We start from the raw sequence: 14,348 nt of genomic DNA, 5'->3' as shown, positions 1-14,348 counted from the left end.
TTCACTATTTGCAGACCCCGTGTATTTGCGCGTCATAAAGTGTGACCTGCTTCAACATTCGCGCATTCATGCTTTTTTATTATTTATTTATTTATTTTATATATACACTTCAGGACTGGTCTATATCCACTTGGGAAATTGGAAATGAGCCAACATCACAGCATTACATGAAGGGTGCAAAAACGGATCCCCTTAACTACAGCCCAATTAAGCTTACTTCAAATCATCAGCAAGGTCACGGAATCCAACATCACGTTGACATAAAATCATTCCTTTTCTCCAGAAGCCTGGTCTCAAATCATCAATTCAGATTCACACCTGGTCACTCCACCTTGGACTTGCTGTTTCTACTCTCCCAACAATGGTGGAGGCCCTCAATATCAGACATGAGATCAGGGCTGTCTCTCTGGACATATCTCGAGCTTTTTATACAGTCCAGCATCCTGCCTTTCTCTCCAAACTCTGCCTCTGGAATCCAAAACCAACTCCACTCTGAGATTACTCACTTCCTCCACTCACGTAGACAACGTGTGGCTCTCAAGGGAACCCTGTCAAGGCTGGTATACCCCAAGACAGTGTTCTATGCCCCATAATATTCATAATCTTCCTCAATGATCACTGACTTTCTGGAAAATCCTCTTTATCACTTTGTTGATGACTCCACTCTCTGCCGTGACATCTCTCATCCTTCTGACAGACAGGCAGCAGCCTCTTCCCTCTCCTCAGACCTTGACAAAATCACAAACTGTTCAAACACAATTTTGCTTACGTATCCATGTTCTCCACACTTAGTAACCCTAAATTAGCCATATATTAGCCAACTTGTGAAAAAATTTAAAAGAAGCTAGTTTCAACTGATTTTGGTGGGTATGGGTATGGACAACTTCCAAAAAAAAAGTAAGGGGGATAGGGGTTGAGGAAACTTTTTTATTAGAGGTCAAAGGTCATTGACCCCTGCCTAAATCACTAAAAATTCTATTTCAGCAACAAAACATGATATATTAGTATATAGATGATCTTGGTATCAAAATGCACAGAATTACAAAAGTAGATCACATAAGATAATTATTGACCCTTGGGACCAAATCCTGACCTCTGAAAATGAGGTCAAAGGTCAAAAAAGCTGTTTTATCACTAAAATGTCATATTTATAACAGGAAAATTACCATATTATATAAAAATGAGCAAAAAACAAACCGAAGAGGTTAATTTCAACTTACGTGGTGGATATGGGGGTTATTATTTATTCCAAGAGCAGAGGGGGAGGGGGAAATTACCTTTCTTGGGATCAAATGTCATTGACCTGAGACTAAAACACTATAAATTGCATAAATGAAGTCTTTGTTTTGTCTTTGTTTCAGGAGTGATTACTGAGAAAACCGAGCTAGCCTACATGTACCTTGACTACCCCAGTGCAGTGAGATGTCCCAAAAGTTCCCTGAGGCCTTTGGAACAATACTGTAAAATAACAAAATTACCAGGATGGATATATGTGAAATATGTCATGAGGACTTTTCAGAAGCAGGAAAGCTACAGAGGTTGTACAGAAAGGGATATGAGAATCTAATAGAGCAGTGTAGACTTATTAACAACTCTTCATTATTGGAGCGATTGGAACAAAAATGGAGTCGCAACACTCCTATGACAGTCCATCGTAGATGCCGAACCCTTTTCATGCAAAAGGATCTTGATAATGAGTCACCGGTTAAGAGCATGAAGACAGCAAAGAAATGCAAAAATCTGGCTGAACTTCAGAAGAAAGTAAAGGTAGGCGACAAGAAGATCTACATCGAAAAGACCCTTCTTTTCAATAGACTGATTTTCATGGCAGAGAGAGATGAAGGGATCGAACACATGTTCAAATTTGAGCTGACCCCGGTCCCAACATCTCTCTTCACAATGGATCGCATGATGAGAAAACCCAAAAAGCATGAATTTGGCAAGATGCTCAAGGAAACAGCTACAAAACTTGACATGGACATAAACAGCAAGATGCATGTTGTTGATGGAGGGTGGCTACTTCATCAGGTAAAGTGGTCCAGCGGTGCAACCATCAAGACTATAGTTGATACATATGTCAGATATGTTGACAACAAATTCAAGGATGCTACTGTAGTGTTTGATGGCTACGGGGAGGAATCATCAACGAAAGACCATGAACATATGCGGCGGATGGCTGGGAAGAAGGTTTCTCCGGACATGAGGGTCACACCGGAATTCACTATATCATGTGACAGAGAGGTTTTCCTGGCAAATGAGAAAAACAAAGGAGCCTTAATCATGATGATATCTGCAGAGATGGCAAGCCACAATATCACTGTATGCCAAGCAAAAGATGATGGTGACACGCTGATTGTTAGGTCTGCAATGGACTTGGTCGCAAGTGTTAAATCTGCCTCTGGAATCCAAAACCAACTCCACTCTGAGATTACTCACTTCCTCCACTCACGTAGACAACGTGTGGCTCTCAAGGGAACCCTGTCAAGGCTGGTATACCCCAAGACAGTGTTCTATGCCCCATAATATTCATAATCTTCCTCAATGATCACTGACTTTCTGGAAAATCCTCTTTATCACTTTGTTGATGACTCCACTCTCTGCCGTGACATCTCTCATCCTTCTGACAGACAGGCAGCAGCCTCTTCCCTCTCCTCAGACCTTGACAAAAACCAGTTGTTGTTGTCGCCCAGGACATTGATATTTTGATATTGCTCTGCTATCATAGGCCTATCCACTGTACTAATTTGTATTTACAAGCAGATTTTGGTAGTCTTTACGACATCTCTAGCATACACATCGGAGACAAAGAAGAGTTCCTCTTCAAGTATGGCTGGTCTGGAAACGACACTGTTTCATGCATTCATGGACATACCAAATGTGCTCTCCACAAATGCAGATTTCCTGCCAGTGTCATTACTGCATTCACAAGTCCCACTTCAACCGACTCCATAATTCGAACAGCTGGATTAAAAGCCATGCAGATCACATATGGCTGTGGGGATACTCCCCTAGAAAAGTCTCGCTACATGAAGTTCAAGAAGCAAGCAGCCAAGGGCAAAATCGATCCTGACCACCTACCACCAATGGAGGATGCAACAGCTCAACATTCCCTTCGTGTCCATCTTCAAGTTGTGGTATGGAAGCATCTTGACACCTCTATTCTTGATCCCAAAGGAAGAGGATGGGAGTTAGATTCCAACAGAAAACTCAGACCAAAAATGCTATCTGTTGGTATCGCGCCAGACAACCTTCTGAAAGTAATTTGTTGCAACTGCAAGGAAGGGGAGAGGCAATGTCAAACAATGAGATGCAGCTGCATGAAAGCTCACATGTCATGTGTATCTGCATGTGGAGTGTGCTGTGGGCATTGCGACAACGGAACAGATAGCATAGATGCAGAAGAAGAAATTGGTAGCGATGAAGAGGAAACAGACTGAGTATTATTAATTTGTTGTTGCCGATAGATACTGTAAGTTCTAAGTTGAGTAGTATTCTGCAAATTGTTGATTATAAATTCACATATACTTTACATACACAAACTATTTGACACTAATGAACTTTATCCCCCCCCCCCCTGCTTATTTTGACCATTAACCTCGTATTTTGGTGGTAAAGAATCCATTTCATATTTAGTTTGTATCTTGGTATAATTGTGTTACCGCTACCAATATGATATTTGATATGATATTTTAGTGATAAGACGTCTATTTTTGACCTTTGACCTCATTTTCGGAGGTCAGGAATTGGTTCCATGAGTCAGTAATTATTCTATGTCATCTTCTTTCGTAATCCTGTGCATTTTGACACCAAGATCATCTATATACCATATTTTGTTGCTGAAATACAATTTTATAAGATTCAGGCAGAGGTCAATGACCTTTGACCTCTAATAAAAATGTTTCCCCAACCCCTATCCCTCATTACTTTTTTTTGGTAGTTGTCCATACCCATACCTACCCAAATCAGTTGAAATTAGCTTCTTTTAAATTTTTTCACAGATGAACCTTAAGTTAGGGATACTAACTTTGCGTTCTCCCTTACCCCTCATCGTTACCTGCATCCCTTGTTTGTCCACCTGACTACTTTCTCCATCTGCCCCGCTGTTGTTGTTTCCCCTTTCTCCTGCTGTTCCAGTTTGTCACCATAACCTCTGTCACCAAAGGTGGAAGGAAGTTAAGTTTTCACCCCTGTCTCTTTGTCTGTTTGTGTGCAGGATATTCAAGAAGTTGTGCATGGATTCGGATGAAATTTTGATGGGTTGGGTGTGTGACAAGGACAAATTGATTCGATTTTGTTGAAGATCCGAATCCGAATACGAGAATTATTTCATTTTTAAAGTGATTCTTCACCGCTGAGAGATATGGCCAAAAACGATATATAGCACGATATCTCAAAAATGTATTGGGCTGGATATGTTCTCGTGGATCAGGCATTGCATGGCGGAGGTATTCACTCCACCAAGTGCCCTTCTAGTTTGTTCTGTGTAATCACTCTTCCCTGAGCCTTGACCATGTAAAAAAAAATTAAACAATGCCACGACATTCGCGCCATTTTTCTGGAACGTATCCCCCGCGAATAGTGTGGTCCGATAGTACTTTATTGATGTACAGGGTCGAAAAAAACGACAAAGTGTAATACTGACAACCAGCAGGTGGCATTTGTAGCCTCCGTTAACATGTGTGGACAGACAGACAGACAGACAGACAGACAGACAGAAAGACAAACTGACGCAAAAAAATACCCTCTGTTAAGGGTAAAAATGGCCCTAGGTTAATTATCCAGGATAAAATTTAAAAAAAAGTTAAATTCGTGTTATTACTTAATTGTCAAAACAAATGTTAGAATAAATATCAGTATATTCTTCAATTATCCAATCAAACCCCAAAATGAACACCTCTCATACCACAGGAAAAATGAAAAGGGCGCTATTCGACGTCACCAGATATGCCTCCGCCCACATTATGACATCATTACACATACGTGTCCCAAGTTTGATTTAAATCCCTGAACCCAGATTCAAAATGTTAAATATTTCTGGCTGCCACACCATGCGTCCGATCAGGTTGAAATTTAAAACATATCCACGTGAGTAGTGAGAGTACCAGATCATAATTGTGACGTTTCGCATCGATTGATGAAGCAGTTCAAGAGAAAGACTTAAAAAAAAGATTTTGTTCAATCCAATATGGCTGTCAGACCATGTGACCTATTAATTATTCGTGAACACCCTGGTATCCTCAAGGCTTGGGGACCATGTGGGTGAAGTTTCCCCTCAATCTGTCAAGCCATTCTGAAGAAGCTTATTTTTAAAAAAGCTTTTAGGGAATATCCAATATGGCTGCAAACCATGTAACCCATGACGTCATAGGCGGAGAACTTTTTCTTCCTCATGGATAGGCGATCATACCTGTAAAGTTTCGCCACAATCTCTTCAGCCGTTTCGGAGAAGATTATTGCAGGTTTTTATGTTAAAAACAATATGGCTGCCGAACCACGTGCCCGATGAAGTCATCAATTTTTTCTCCCCAAACAATTTAGCCCTAGGTGACCCTCAACATTTTTCATATTGATCGGATAAAAGCGTAAAGCGTTCAACATGTGCAATTATGACATCATAAAGAAGCCAACTTAGACATCATAAAAAAAAACTCGAGTAATTCGACTGCGCGCAGTCATCGGGTATGCCTCCGCTCTCCCGCACAAACACTTGAGTATTGACATATTTGACCCTTGACCTTTATCATATCTGGCCCAAAATATGATCAGTTAATTGCCCTGTCTAACTTTACCTTTGTACCAAGTTTGATGAAATTCCAATATTTGAGTTAGGGCGTACAGAGTAAAATTTCAGTTTGACCTTTACCTTTGACCCTTGACCTTTATCACATCTGGCCCAAAATATAAACACTTAATTGCCCTGTCTGGCTTTACCTTTTTACCAAGTTTGATGAAATTCTACAATTTGCTTCTTGAGTTATCACGTAAACGAAAATCCGGACGAACGGACGGACGGACGCACAACCCAGAAACATCGGTGCCGGAGGCATAAAAATCACACTCGTTTTCCCAGGGAGTACTTCACATGTGCCAAGTTTCAATTTTTTTCTCTGGAGCGGTTTTGGAGATGCAGAGGTCCAAAGTTTATTTTTCCATCATGGCTGCCACCCCATGTGACCTATGACATCATAATGACCATTCAAACATTCTACATGAGGAGTCAATCCTATGGTGAAAATTTCGTGTCTGAAAAACGGTGAAAAATAAGATGATTACAAATACCTATCGGGGTCAAAATAACAGCGAATGGCCACGGGCTTTTTGCACTTCGAGAGTCAGGTCGGGATGTCCCAGGCAGTTTCCTTTCAAAATCGCAGAAATTTTGAAAGGGAAAAACATACATTGGCTTTGATACAAAATCTCTTTTGGGTGAACGTCAGAGCTGTTAACCAGGGTAACCATGGTGGTCTGATCACTCTCTGGGTCAAACAAGTCTTACTTCACACCATGGAGTTCCAATGGGAATCCTTGGCCTGGATAAGGGACCGTCACATTATGTGGCACCGAGTGCATAGAATTCCTGTGAAGAGTGGATTGGGAGGATGCTTCAAGCCGGCCTGGCCTTTTCTTTCTGTTCCCAATCCGTGCAACCTTATTCTCTCAAAGGCAGCACATTGCTGACAGTAGTACTGTAGCACAATCACCTAGATTATACTGCTGATGCAATGCCTCCTGCAGGTTATAGAAGTAATATTGAGAATTTGTCCAATTTTCCAGTGATAGCTCACCGACTCTTTGTCAAAATATAAAGTGGTATCTTCAAGGACCATCTAATACGAGCTGATGGGAAACCCGGCTTAATGTCCATCCGAGGGACGGTGCACTTTTTGATGCAACACTCGGCCTGTGAAGCACCAATCTGACACCTTATACTGTAGTCGGGTCGAGAAACGAATCCGGGTAGATAGCTCAAACGAATTCGTGCCACCCTGGCTCCAACCTGTCAATACCTTGATGATGGGAGCATAACCAGTAAAGGAAACTATCCTTCAAGGCCTCAAACCTTTTTGCCCCTGGAGGTACTCTCTCGCATCAATGTCCTTGACAGGACATCGCCACACTGTGCAGCCAGCCAATCATTAGTGCATTTCAACAGGTGCGCAGATCTCACTGAACACAAATTCCATCATCGTTCGCTGTCCCATCCTCTTATCTCACTTGCTGCAATTGTGATTTTAGGCAAAGAAACACGAGATCGTTATTGGTTGATGCACCTAGACATCGATTTCACATCTCAACGGTGGCTTCTTCAGTGGCTGAAGGGATCGATGGGAGAGGTGCACGAGTGATTACAAATGTCACATATATGATGAGAACGCAGGTCCACAGTGTCTGCCTTCCTCTTTTGGCTGGTTGGAGACAGGTTGCAGTGGAGTTTTCTCCATTATAACCTGTTCAGAACAAAGCTTTCTCAGGTGGAAGAGTCAATCTTAAACACTAGAAAGTTGGCCTTGAGCGAGTCCTTGTCAAACGTCCTTTGGCCATTGCGAGCCAGGACCGCTGCGTTTGGAACTTCATCTTCCCATTTGATGTGATCGATCTTGGGAAAGCAGCACGTGAGAAACTGATCCAGATGCTTAATCCGACGATACAATCCAAGGTCCAACTTCAAAAATACGGTTAACACTGCGGGGACGACTGCACAGTGAACATTAAGCATTGTCCAGAGGCTGATTCAAAGTTCTTGTGACCTGACCTGCTTGTGAGCTATGTGGAAACCAAACTCAGTGGCTTAATGGTTTAGAGAATCAGCTTTGAGTAGTTGTTGTGTTACCCCGGTCAGTTCTGTTCGAACAAGCTTGTGACACGGAGATAGCCGATCGATCTCCTAGGAGCGACCCAGAGATCCCTCACATCCCTCACATGTGCCCTTGTTTAAGTGGAGCCAGGACCGCGTAGTCTTCCATAATGTGTTTTATTGTGTGTGTGGGGCAGCCTGGCAGAGGTTGCAGGTGTCGCCAGTGGTGTCATCGAGTCTGTTTGTGGTGCAAGAGCTGTGTGTGGTGACCGCAGCAAAGGCATGCAAGGTGAACACGATTGGACCCGGAGAGTCGTTCGTCTGTGTCATGGATGGGCAGGGGTTTACCGCCCAGGATACTGTATGGGCTAAATTTGTTGAGTGTGTTTCTTGTGTTTGTAGGTGTGGATGTGTTTTTTGTAGTTTTCATTCTTCTTTGGGGGAATGTTGTGGAGGATGTCACTGTAGTGTCTTTGTGGTATCACTTTAATGAGTCGAGGAGCCTGTGGGTGGTTGTACATGAGTGGCAAGGGTGATTAGGTTTGGCACTTGCCGTTGCAAGGAAGTGTGTGCACCTCTCATGCCCAAGTGGTTTTTGATTTTTAGCATTTTTAACCTCCACGTGTAAGTGTTCGATGGGTGTTGTTCATGTGCCACCTGTGATGATATGAAGGGCTTTGTTTTGTCTGGTCTGTTGATGTTGAGCCAGGTTTGTAGGGTGCTGAGGAAGGGTTGAAGTTGTGCCGTGGTGGTGTTGCTGTTGCTATGTGTTAAAGTAATGGTTATATTATCCGCATATGAGGCTGTTTGTATGTTGGCGGGTGGATGTGGAATGTCGTGCATGAACAGACTAAAGAGTGTGTGGGAGAAGACTGAGCCTTGAGGGATTCCGTGAGGAAACTATCGTGTGCGTGATGACTTGTCATTAAAATTACGAATGACTGTCTGCATGATAGGTAGTAGGTCAGCCAGCGTTTGTTGTTATTGTGCATATTTGTGTTGAGTATTTTGTTTGTGAGTAAGAGTTTTGGGAGTTTGTCAAAATGCTTTACTGATGTCGACTGTGGTGAGAATGGCATGTTTGGTGGTTTTCTATTGTTGAAGCCTTCAAAGGTGTTTTGTGAGTGGTGGCGGAGTGGTTTGGTCTGAATCTGTGTTGGGTTTGTGAGAGAGGGTTGTGAGTGCTCGTATCAGGCGTTCTTTTGCTTTAGAGGGTGTGCAAGGTTATGTGATAGGTCTGTCGGAGGTTGCTTTGGTGGGATCTTTGTTTGGTTTAAGGATGGTAATGATTTTGCCAAGTTTCCAAATTTGGAGAATTCTTGAGTGTTGGGAGGAGAAATTGCTTGTATTTGTGAGAGCCAATATCCCTGCGGAGATGATGTCAGGGCCGGCAGCCTGCGCGTTTTTGATGTTTTTTTGTTGTTTGTGCGGGAGTGAATGGTGTGATGGTGGTGTCGATTTGGCAGATTAGTTTGTGTCTTGTAATACTTCTTTCCTCCTTTCTGGGTCCTCGATTACTGCTGCTTGTATACTGGACCATGAGGATGTGAACTTCTTGTTTTTCTGATGGTATGTTGTATGTGGTAGTTATGGCTGCATGTGAGGGTGTTATGCCACTGTTGGAGTTAGTGATGCTGATTATGGTTTTGTACAACTGGTTGGTATTGGTTGAGTGGTCTAGTGCGTGTAGAAAGGAGTGCCAGTTTTGTGGGGTTTTTTTGGTTCACGAAAAAATATTTTCACGAAAAATATAATTGGTTCACGAAAAAAATATTTTCACGAAAAATATAATTGGTTCACGAAAAAATATTTTCACGAAAAATATAATTGGTTCAAGAAAAAATATTTTCACGAAAAATATAATTGGTTCACGAAAAATATAAGTGACCACTATATTCGTTATTGTTGTGTGTCTGTCTGTCTGTCTGTCTGTCCCGAGCATAGCTCCGTGGGTTTTGATCCGATCCTGATGAAATTTTGGTGGGAGGTTTATATCATGATCTCGTTGTGTTTTCCTGAGAATGGGCGCGGTGCGCTCATTATGGGCGGAGCCACGCCAAAAAACGTGCGTTTTTAGGGGGTAGCCGATTTCAATTTGCATCTTCTCCTAGGGGGGTTGTCGAATCTGGCAGGGGTTTCAGTATTTGATTAGCCCAATGGCACCTGCATAGCCCCACAGAGCTCGATTTTTCATTTTCATCCCAAGGTCAAGGCCACAAGGTCAAGAACTTAGAAAATTGCGAATTTTGACATAAAAATGAGACGACCGCCCAAACTTTGAGAGCAAGAATGACAATATTTTTGTGCATAATCTTGAGGTCATTCCCCATCTAAAGTCTTGAAACCATTTTTTCTCTATCCCAAACACCTTGCCCGTGGCGCCCCCTTCAAGTTTGTTTTTATGCTGATTTCATCAAAGTATGGATAATCCGAGGAGTGCGAAATGCCATATAGCCTATATGACGTTATATTGTTCCTGGAATGTTCCAGAGGAAGTTTTGCACTAAAGGTCATAATCCTTGACCTTTGACCTTTAACGTTAACAAAGGTCAAATGTTCAAAGCTGTGGGAATTGAGCCAGGTTTTCGACCTTCTTCGACGAACTAACTCCAATAAGCTATAGCACGTATCCTGTTTCCTTATTTTAATGTCCACAACATTGTTTTGTGACCTTTAAAGGTTATGCAAAGGTCAACTTTTTAAAGTTGTTGAACGAAACCGGGTTTTCAACATTTTGCAGCTAATAAGCTGTCACCCGTACCACATCATGTTGATCATTTTTATAACTTGGTCAAACATTATAACATTGTCTCATCCTTGACTTCTGAAACAATCTACATCGTCAAATACCGCTCGTGAACCATCGTCGTCTTCAGACTTGTCCACTATTATTTTGTTGTTACCTCTGTCACCGAAGGTGAAGGAGGTTATGCTTTCACCCCTTTCTGTCTGTTTGTTTGTCTGTGCACAGGATATCTCAAAAAGCTGTAGACAGATCCGGATGAAATTTTGTGGACAGGTTGGGTGTGTGACAAGGATGAACTGATTAGATTTTGGTGAATATCTATATCTAGATCCGACGACGAGAATTTTTAAAGCAATTCTTCTCCATTGAGAGATAGAGCTAAACCGATATATAGCACGATATCTCAAAAAGTTGTGGATGGATTCGGACGAAACTTGGTGGACATGTTGGGTGTGTCGCACGGACGAATTGATTTGATTTTGGTGAAGATCCAACTCTGGATCTGGATCCTAGAATTGTTTAATTTTCAAAATGATTCTTCACCATTGATAGATAGGACCAAAAACGATATGATATGTTGCATGATATTTAAAAAATGTATTGGGCCCGATACGTTCTTGTGGATCAGGCTTGCGTGGCAGAGGTATGCGCTCTACTGAGTGCCCTGCTTGTTGATTTCTGTGTTTAGTGTTTGAATCCTCTCCACTATAGTTGGTGCTTTGTGTGTTTGTGTTGTGTTTTAGGTTGTCTCGTTTGATGAGGTATGTCGTTGGGTTGCATTGTTTGATATTGCCCTTTGGAATGTATTTAGTAGCTGTGGTTGTGATATCATATTGAACTGTTGTTTGATGTGAATGTCAATGTTGGTGATGTCATTTTTGAGTTGTTGGAATTATTGTTCAGTGTCATGCACAAAGTTGTCCCACAACACTTTTTTGAAACTGGACAATATTTTGTTTTTGTTTGCGTGTTTATGGTGTGTTTATGGTGATGATAACAAGTAGGTGATCTGAAGAGAGTTGCATCGCTGTTCGCCATGTTGTTGTGGTGCAAAGTGATGGAGAACAGAATGTTATGTCTGGTAATGTTATTGTAGGTGAGGTGCGATGTGCGATGTGCAATGTGCGATATGTGGCTGTATCACTCAATATAAATCATCAATTTAGTTGTGTGGCAGTGGTTTGGCCTCTGGTGTTTGGTTGGTGATGGGTGAACCAGGCCATGTCTTTGGCATTGAAGTCCCATCCGATGACGGTGTTTTGGAGGAAGCAAAGGTTCTGTAGTTGTGTTGAGTATTTGGATGGAACAGAGGGGGGATGTGTATGGTGGTGTGATAATGTTTATGATGTTCATGTGTGCTTTGTCACCAGTTTTGATTTTGAAAACTTGAAGTTCAAGTGTATTGTCTGGTGATGGAAGTGCTTTTGTGTCTTGAGTGATATCTGAGGATCGAATTGAATTGTGAATGTATGTGATGAGGCCTCCACCTCTGGCGTTTGGTCTGTTTGAGTGTATCAGTGCAGAGTTGGGAATGGTCGGTGTTTAGTTTTTGTCGTGTAATTTGGTTTCTTGTATGATAGCTATATGAACATTGTTTGTGAGAATGAAGTGTTTAAGTTGCATGGCCTTGCTGAAATGGCCGTCTGTGTTGTATTGGAGTTGATCTGGTCGGGGCCCCGGGCTAGTTTCGAAGTCTCCAGCGAGAATGAGGAGAAAGGGGAAGATTGCCAGGAGTTAGGTCACCACCCAAAGAAGAAAAAAAGAAAGAAAGAAACGTTTGTTGTGGATATGTGATGCATGGGTTAGTGTCATGTGTGTTGTTTGAGTGTATGTGTGTGAGGTGCTCGTGTGGAAGATGAGAGGGAGTGGGCCAGTCCATGGGGACTGATCAGCGCTCTGACCGTGACTGCGCTGCTCCGCCAAATCCGTGCAGCAGGGAATAGTGGAGAAGATTTGCCCCCCCCCCACCCCCTTCGTCTTGCGTTTGGGGGTGCAATGACCGTGAAGAGGCATCCCCAATAGTTGCTCAGCTTTGAGGGTGGGAGGTCAGTGGTTCAAACCCCAACTGAGTCATACTAGAGACTTTAAAAATGGTACGTGCTGCTTCCTTTCTTGATGCTCAGCATTGAAGGATAAAGCATGGATAAACAACCAGAGGTTGGAAACCATAGCAAATGTTGGGCTTAATGGCTTCCTCCTATGTTAAAGTTCCTTGTAAGGGAACTGATATTACATGACGAGAACAGCACTTGGTGGAGTGCATTCTTCCACCAGGCTGAACGGTTTATATTTTTTATCACACTGATAGGCAGGATCTGAATCTGAACCTGAACCAAAATCTAATCAGCTTGTTCTTGTGACCTACAAAACTCATCCAGCAGGTTTTGTCATAATCCATTTCCAACTTTTTGATATATCATGCTATATATTGTTACGGCTGTGGAAATTCGCAGAACACCATATAGGTCCTGAGTTCAGTTATGCTGATAAGTCTGTGTTCAGTTAGATTTCCCCACCGTTGTTTAATGGGAATTATTCGTGTCACCCGGGCTGTGATCTTCAGTTAGCCGTTTTTCTTTCGCTATCGTTATTTTGGACCAACCACAACAACCACAATCAACACCAACCACGATCGCCACAACCACGATCAACACCAACCACGATCGCCTCAACCACCGACAACCCTCTCCACACCGCCTTCATAACAACATCTCCCCACCATCTCCTAAACCGCATCTCCCCCACCCAAATAACATCGCCTCACCTTCATCCCCGAAGCGATACCATCTTTGCACCAGCCACGGCGAGTCCCCAGCGAACAGCGTCGCTGCAAACCGACGCGGGGGGTTTCGTTGTTAGCGCAGGTTTGGTGATTTCACGCACGTCCGCTCTGTGAAAGGCTCGCTTCGGAAATCGGATCACAGGAGAAAAAGGGGCCTGTGGAGGTCAGATCTCGTCTCACCAACCCTATAAAAGGCCGTGCAGAGTGCCGGTTCAGTGTGAGAGTTGTCAGTCGGAGTCGTCGGTGGAGTCTGGAGGCGGTTGGAGAAGCCTGGGGCCGGAAGAACACAGGCGGGGTGAAGTCCAGAAGAGCGGAGGACGCGCGAAGCGAAGAGCGTGGCTGAGCCTGCAGTGCCAGGCAGATCTGCACGTTCGTGTGGGAAGGGCCGGAGAGAGCTCGCCAGCCAGCGCTAAACGGTCTGAGGTGATCGGGCTTCAGGACAGTCCGAGCATCGTGGAGGAACAGACGAGTTCTTACAAAGAGCATCAACTTTGAAAGAGCATCCAAACCCGTTCGTTCCTCTCAGCGCGTCGCCAGCTGAGGCAGGACACCCGGCCGCCTGGCAAGGCCTGGGCGCATCCGCGGCTATGCTAGCTGCCGTGGGGAAATAGCGTCGCACCATGATACAAATAGCTACATCGAGGCACCACGAGGGTAGAGGTAACGTGCAACGGTCTCGTGGGACTCCTTCGGTCCGCCAAGTCCCAAGTAATAAAGGCCTTCGGGTCCAGTCTGTCCCCCTTGTCTCTGAGCGGGTCTTTTCTTGATTTATTTGTGTGAATGTTGTGGCGCCGTGTCCTGCAAGTAGAATTGTGTAACTGCTTGTGAATAATATTCATAGACGGTTGTCGTGCTTTTACCTTGCTCGTGTCTTGTCCCCTTCCCCCATTCATTGCATCCCTGTTTACGTGTGCATTATAAATAAATGTCCTTGTGTGAATGTTAACCCGTTCGTCGTGTCCTTTTTCCACAATTGAACTGCTATCTTGCTCTTGGAATAATAGCGGGCTTTTTAATAGCCGATA

General features: G+C 43.3%; 1 protein-coding gene across 1 annotated transcript; it reads left to right on the top strand.

Annotated features, from left to right (window-relative positions):
• Positions 1 to 1,030: 1,030 nt before the first annotated feature.
• LOC147024897 (uncharacterized) lies at positions 1,031 to 3,496 on the top strand. Its single transcript, XM_085883675.1, has 2 exons — positions 1,031 to 2,393; positions 2,669 to 3,496. Exons 1-2 carry the CDS (start codon positions 1,483 to 1,485, stop codon positions 3,435 to 3,437), a joined length of 1,680 nt encoding a protein of 559 aa, XP_085739801.1. The 5' UTR covers positions 1,031 to 1,482; the 3' UTR covers positions 3,438 to 3,496.
• The last annotated feature ends 10,852 nt before the right edge of the window (positions 3,497 to 14,348 follow it).

This window comes from Eptatretus burgeri, chromosome 6, assembly GCF_056783735.1.
Source record: "Eptatretus burgeri isolate ZD-2024b chromosome 6, Ebu_testis_v1, whole genome shotgun sequence".
Lineage (NCBI taxonomy): Eukaryota > Metazoa > Chordata > Myxini > Myxiniformes > Myxinidae > Eptatretus > Eptatretus burgeri.
Note: the sequence above shows the minus strand (reverse complement) of the source record. Positions and strands in the feature narration are given on the sequence as shown.

What these genes read in the sequence shown, in the direction of transcription:
- LOC147024897 (XM_085883675.1), top strand. Translation starts at nt 1,483, where the DNA reads ATGGATATATGTGAAATATGTCATGAGGACTTTTCAGAAGCAGGAAAG. An exon ending in TTGGTCGCAAGTGTTAAATC is followed by an intron (nt 2,394 to 2,668) that starts TGCCTCTGGAAT and finishes ACCTTGACAAAA; the next exon opens with ACCAGTTGTTGTTGTCGCCC.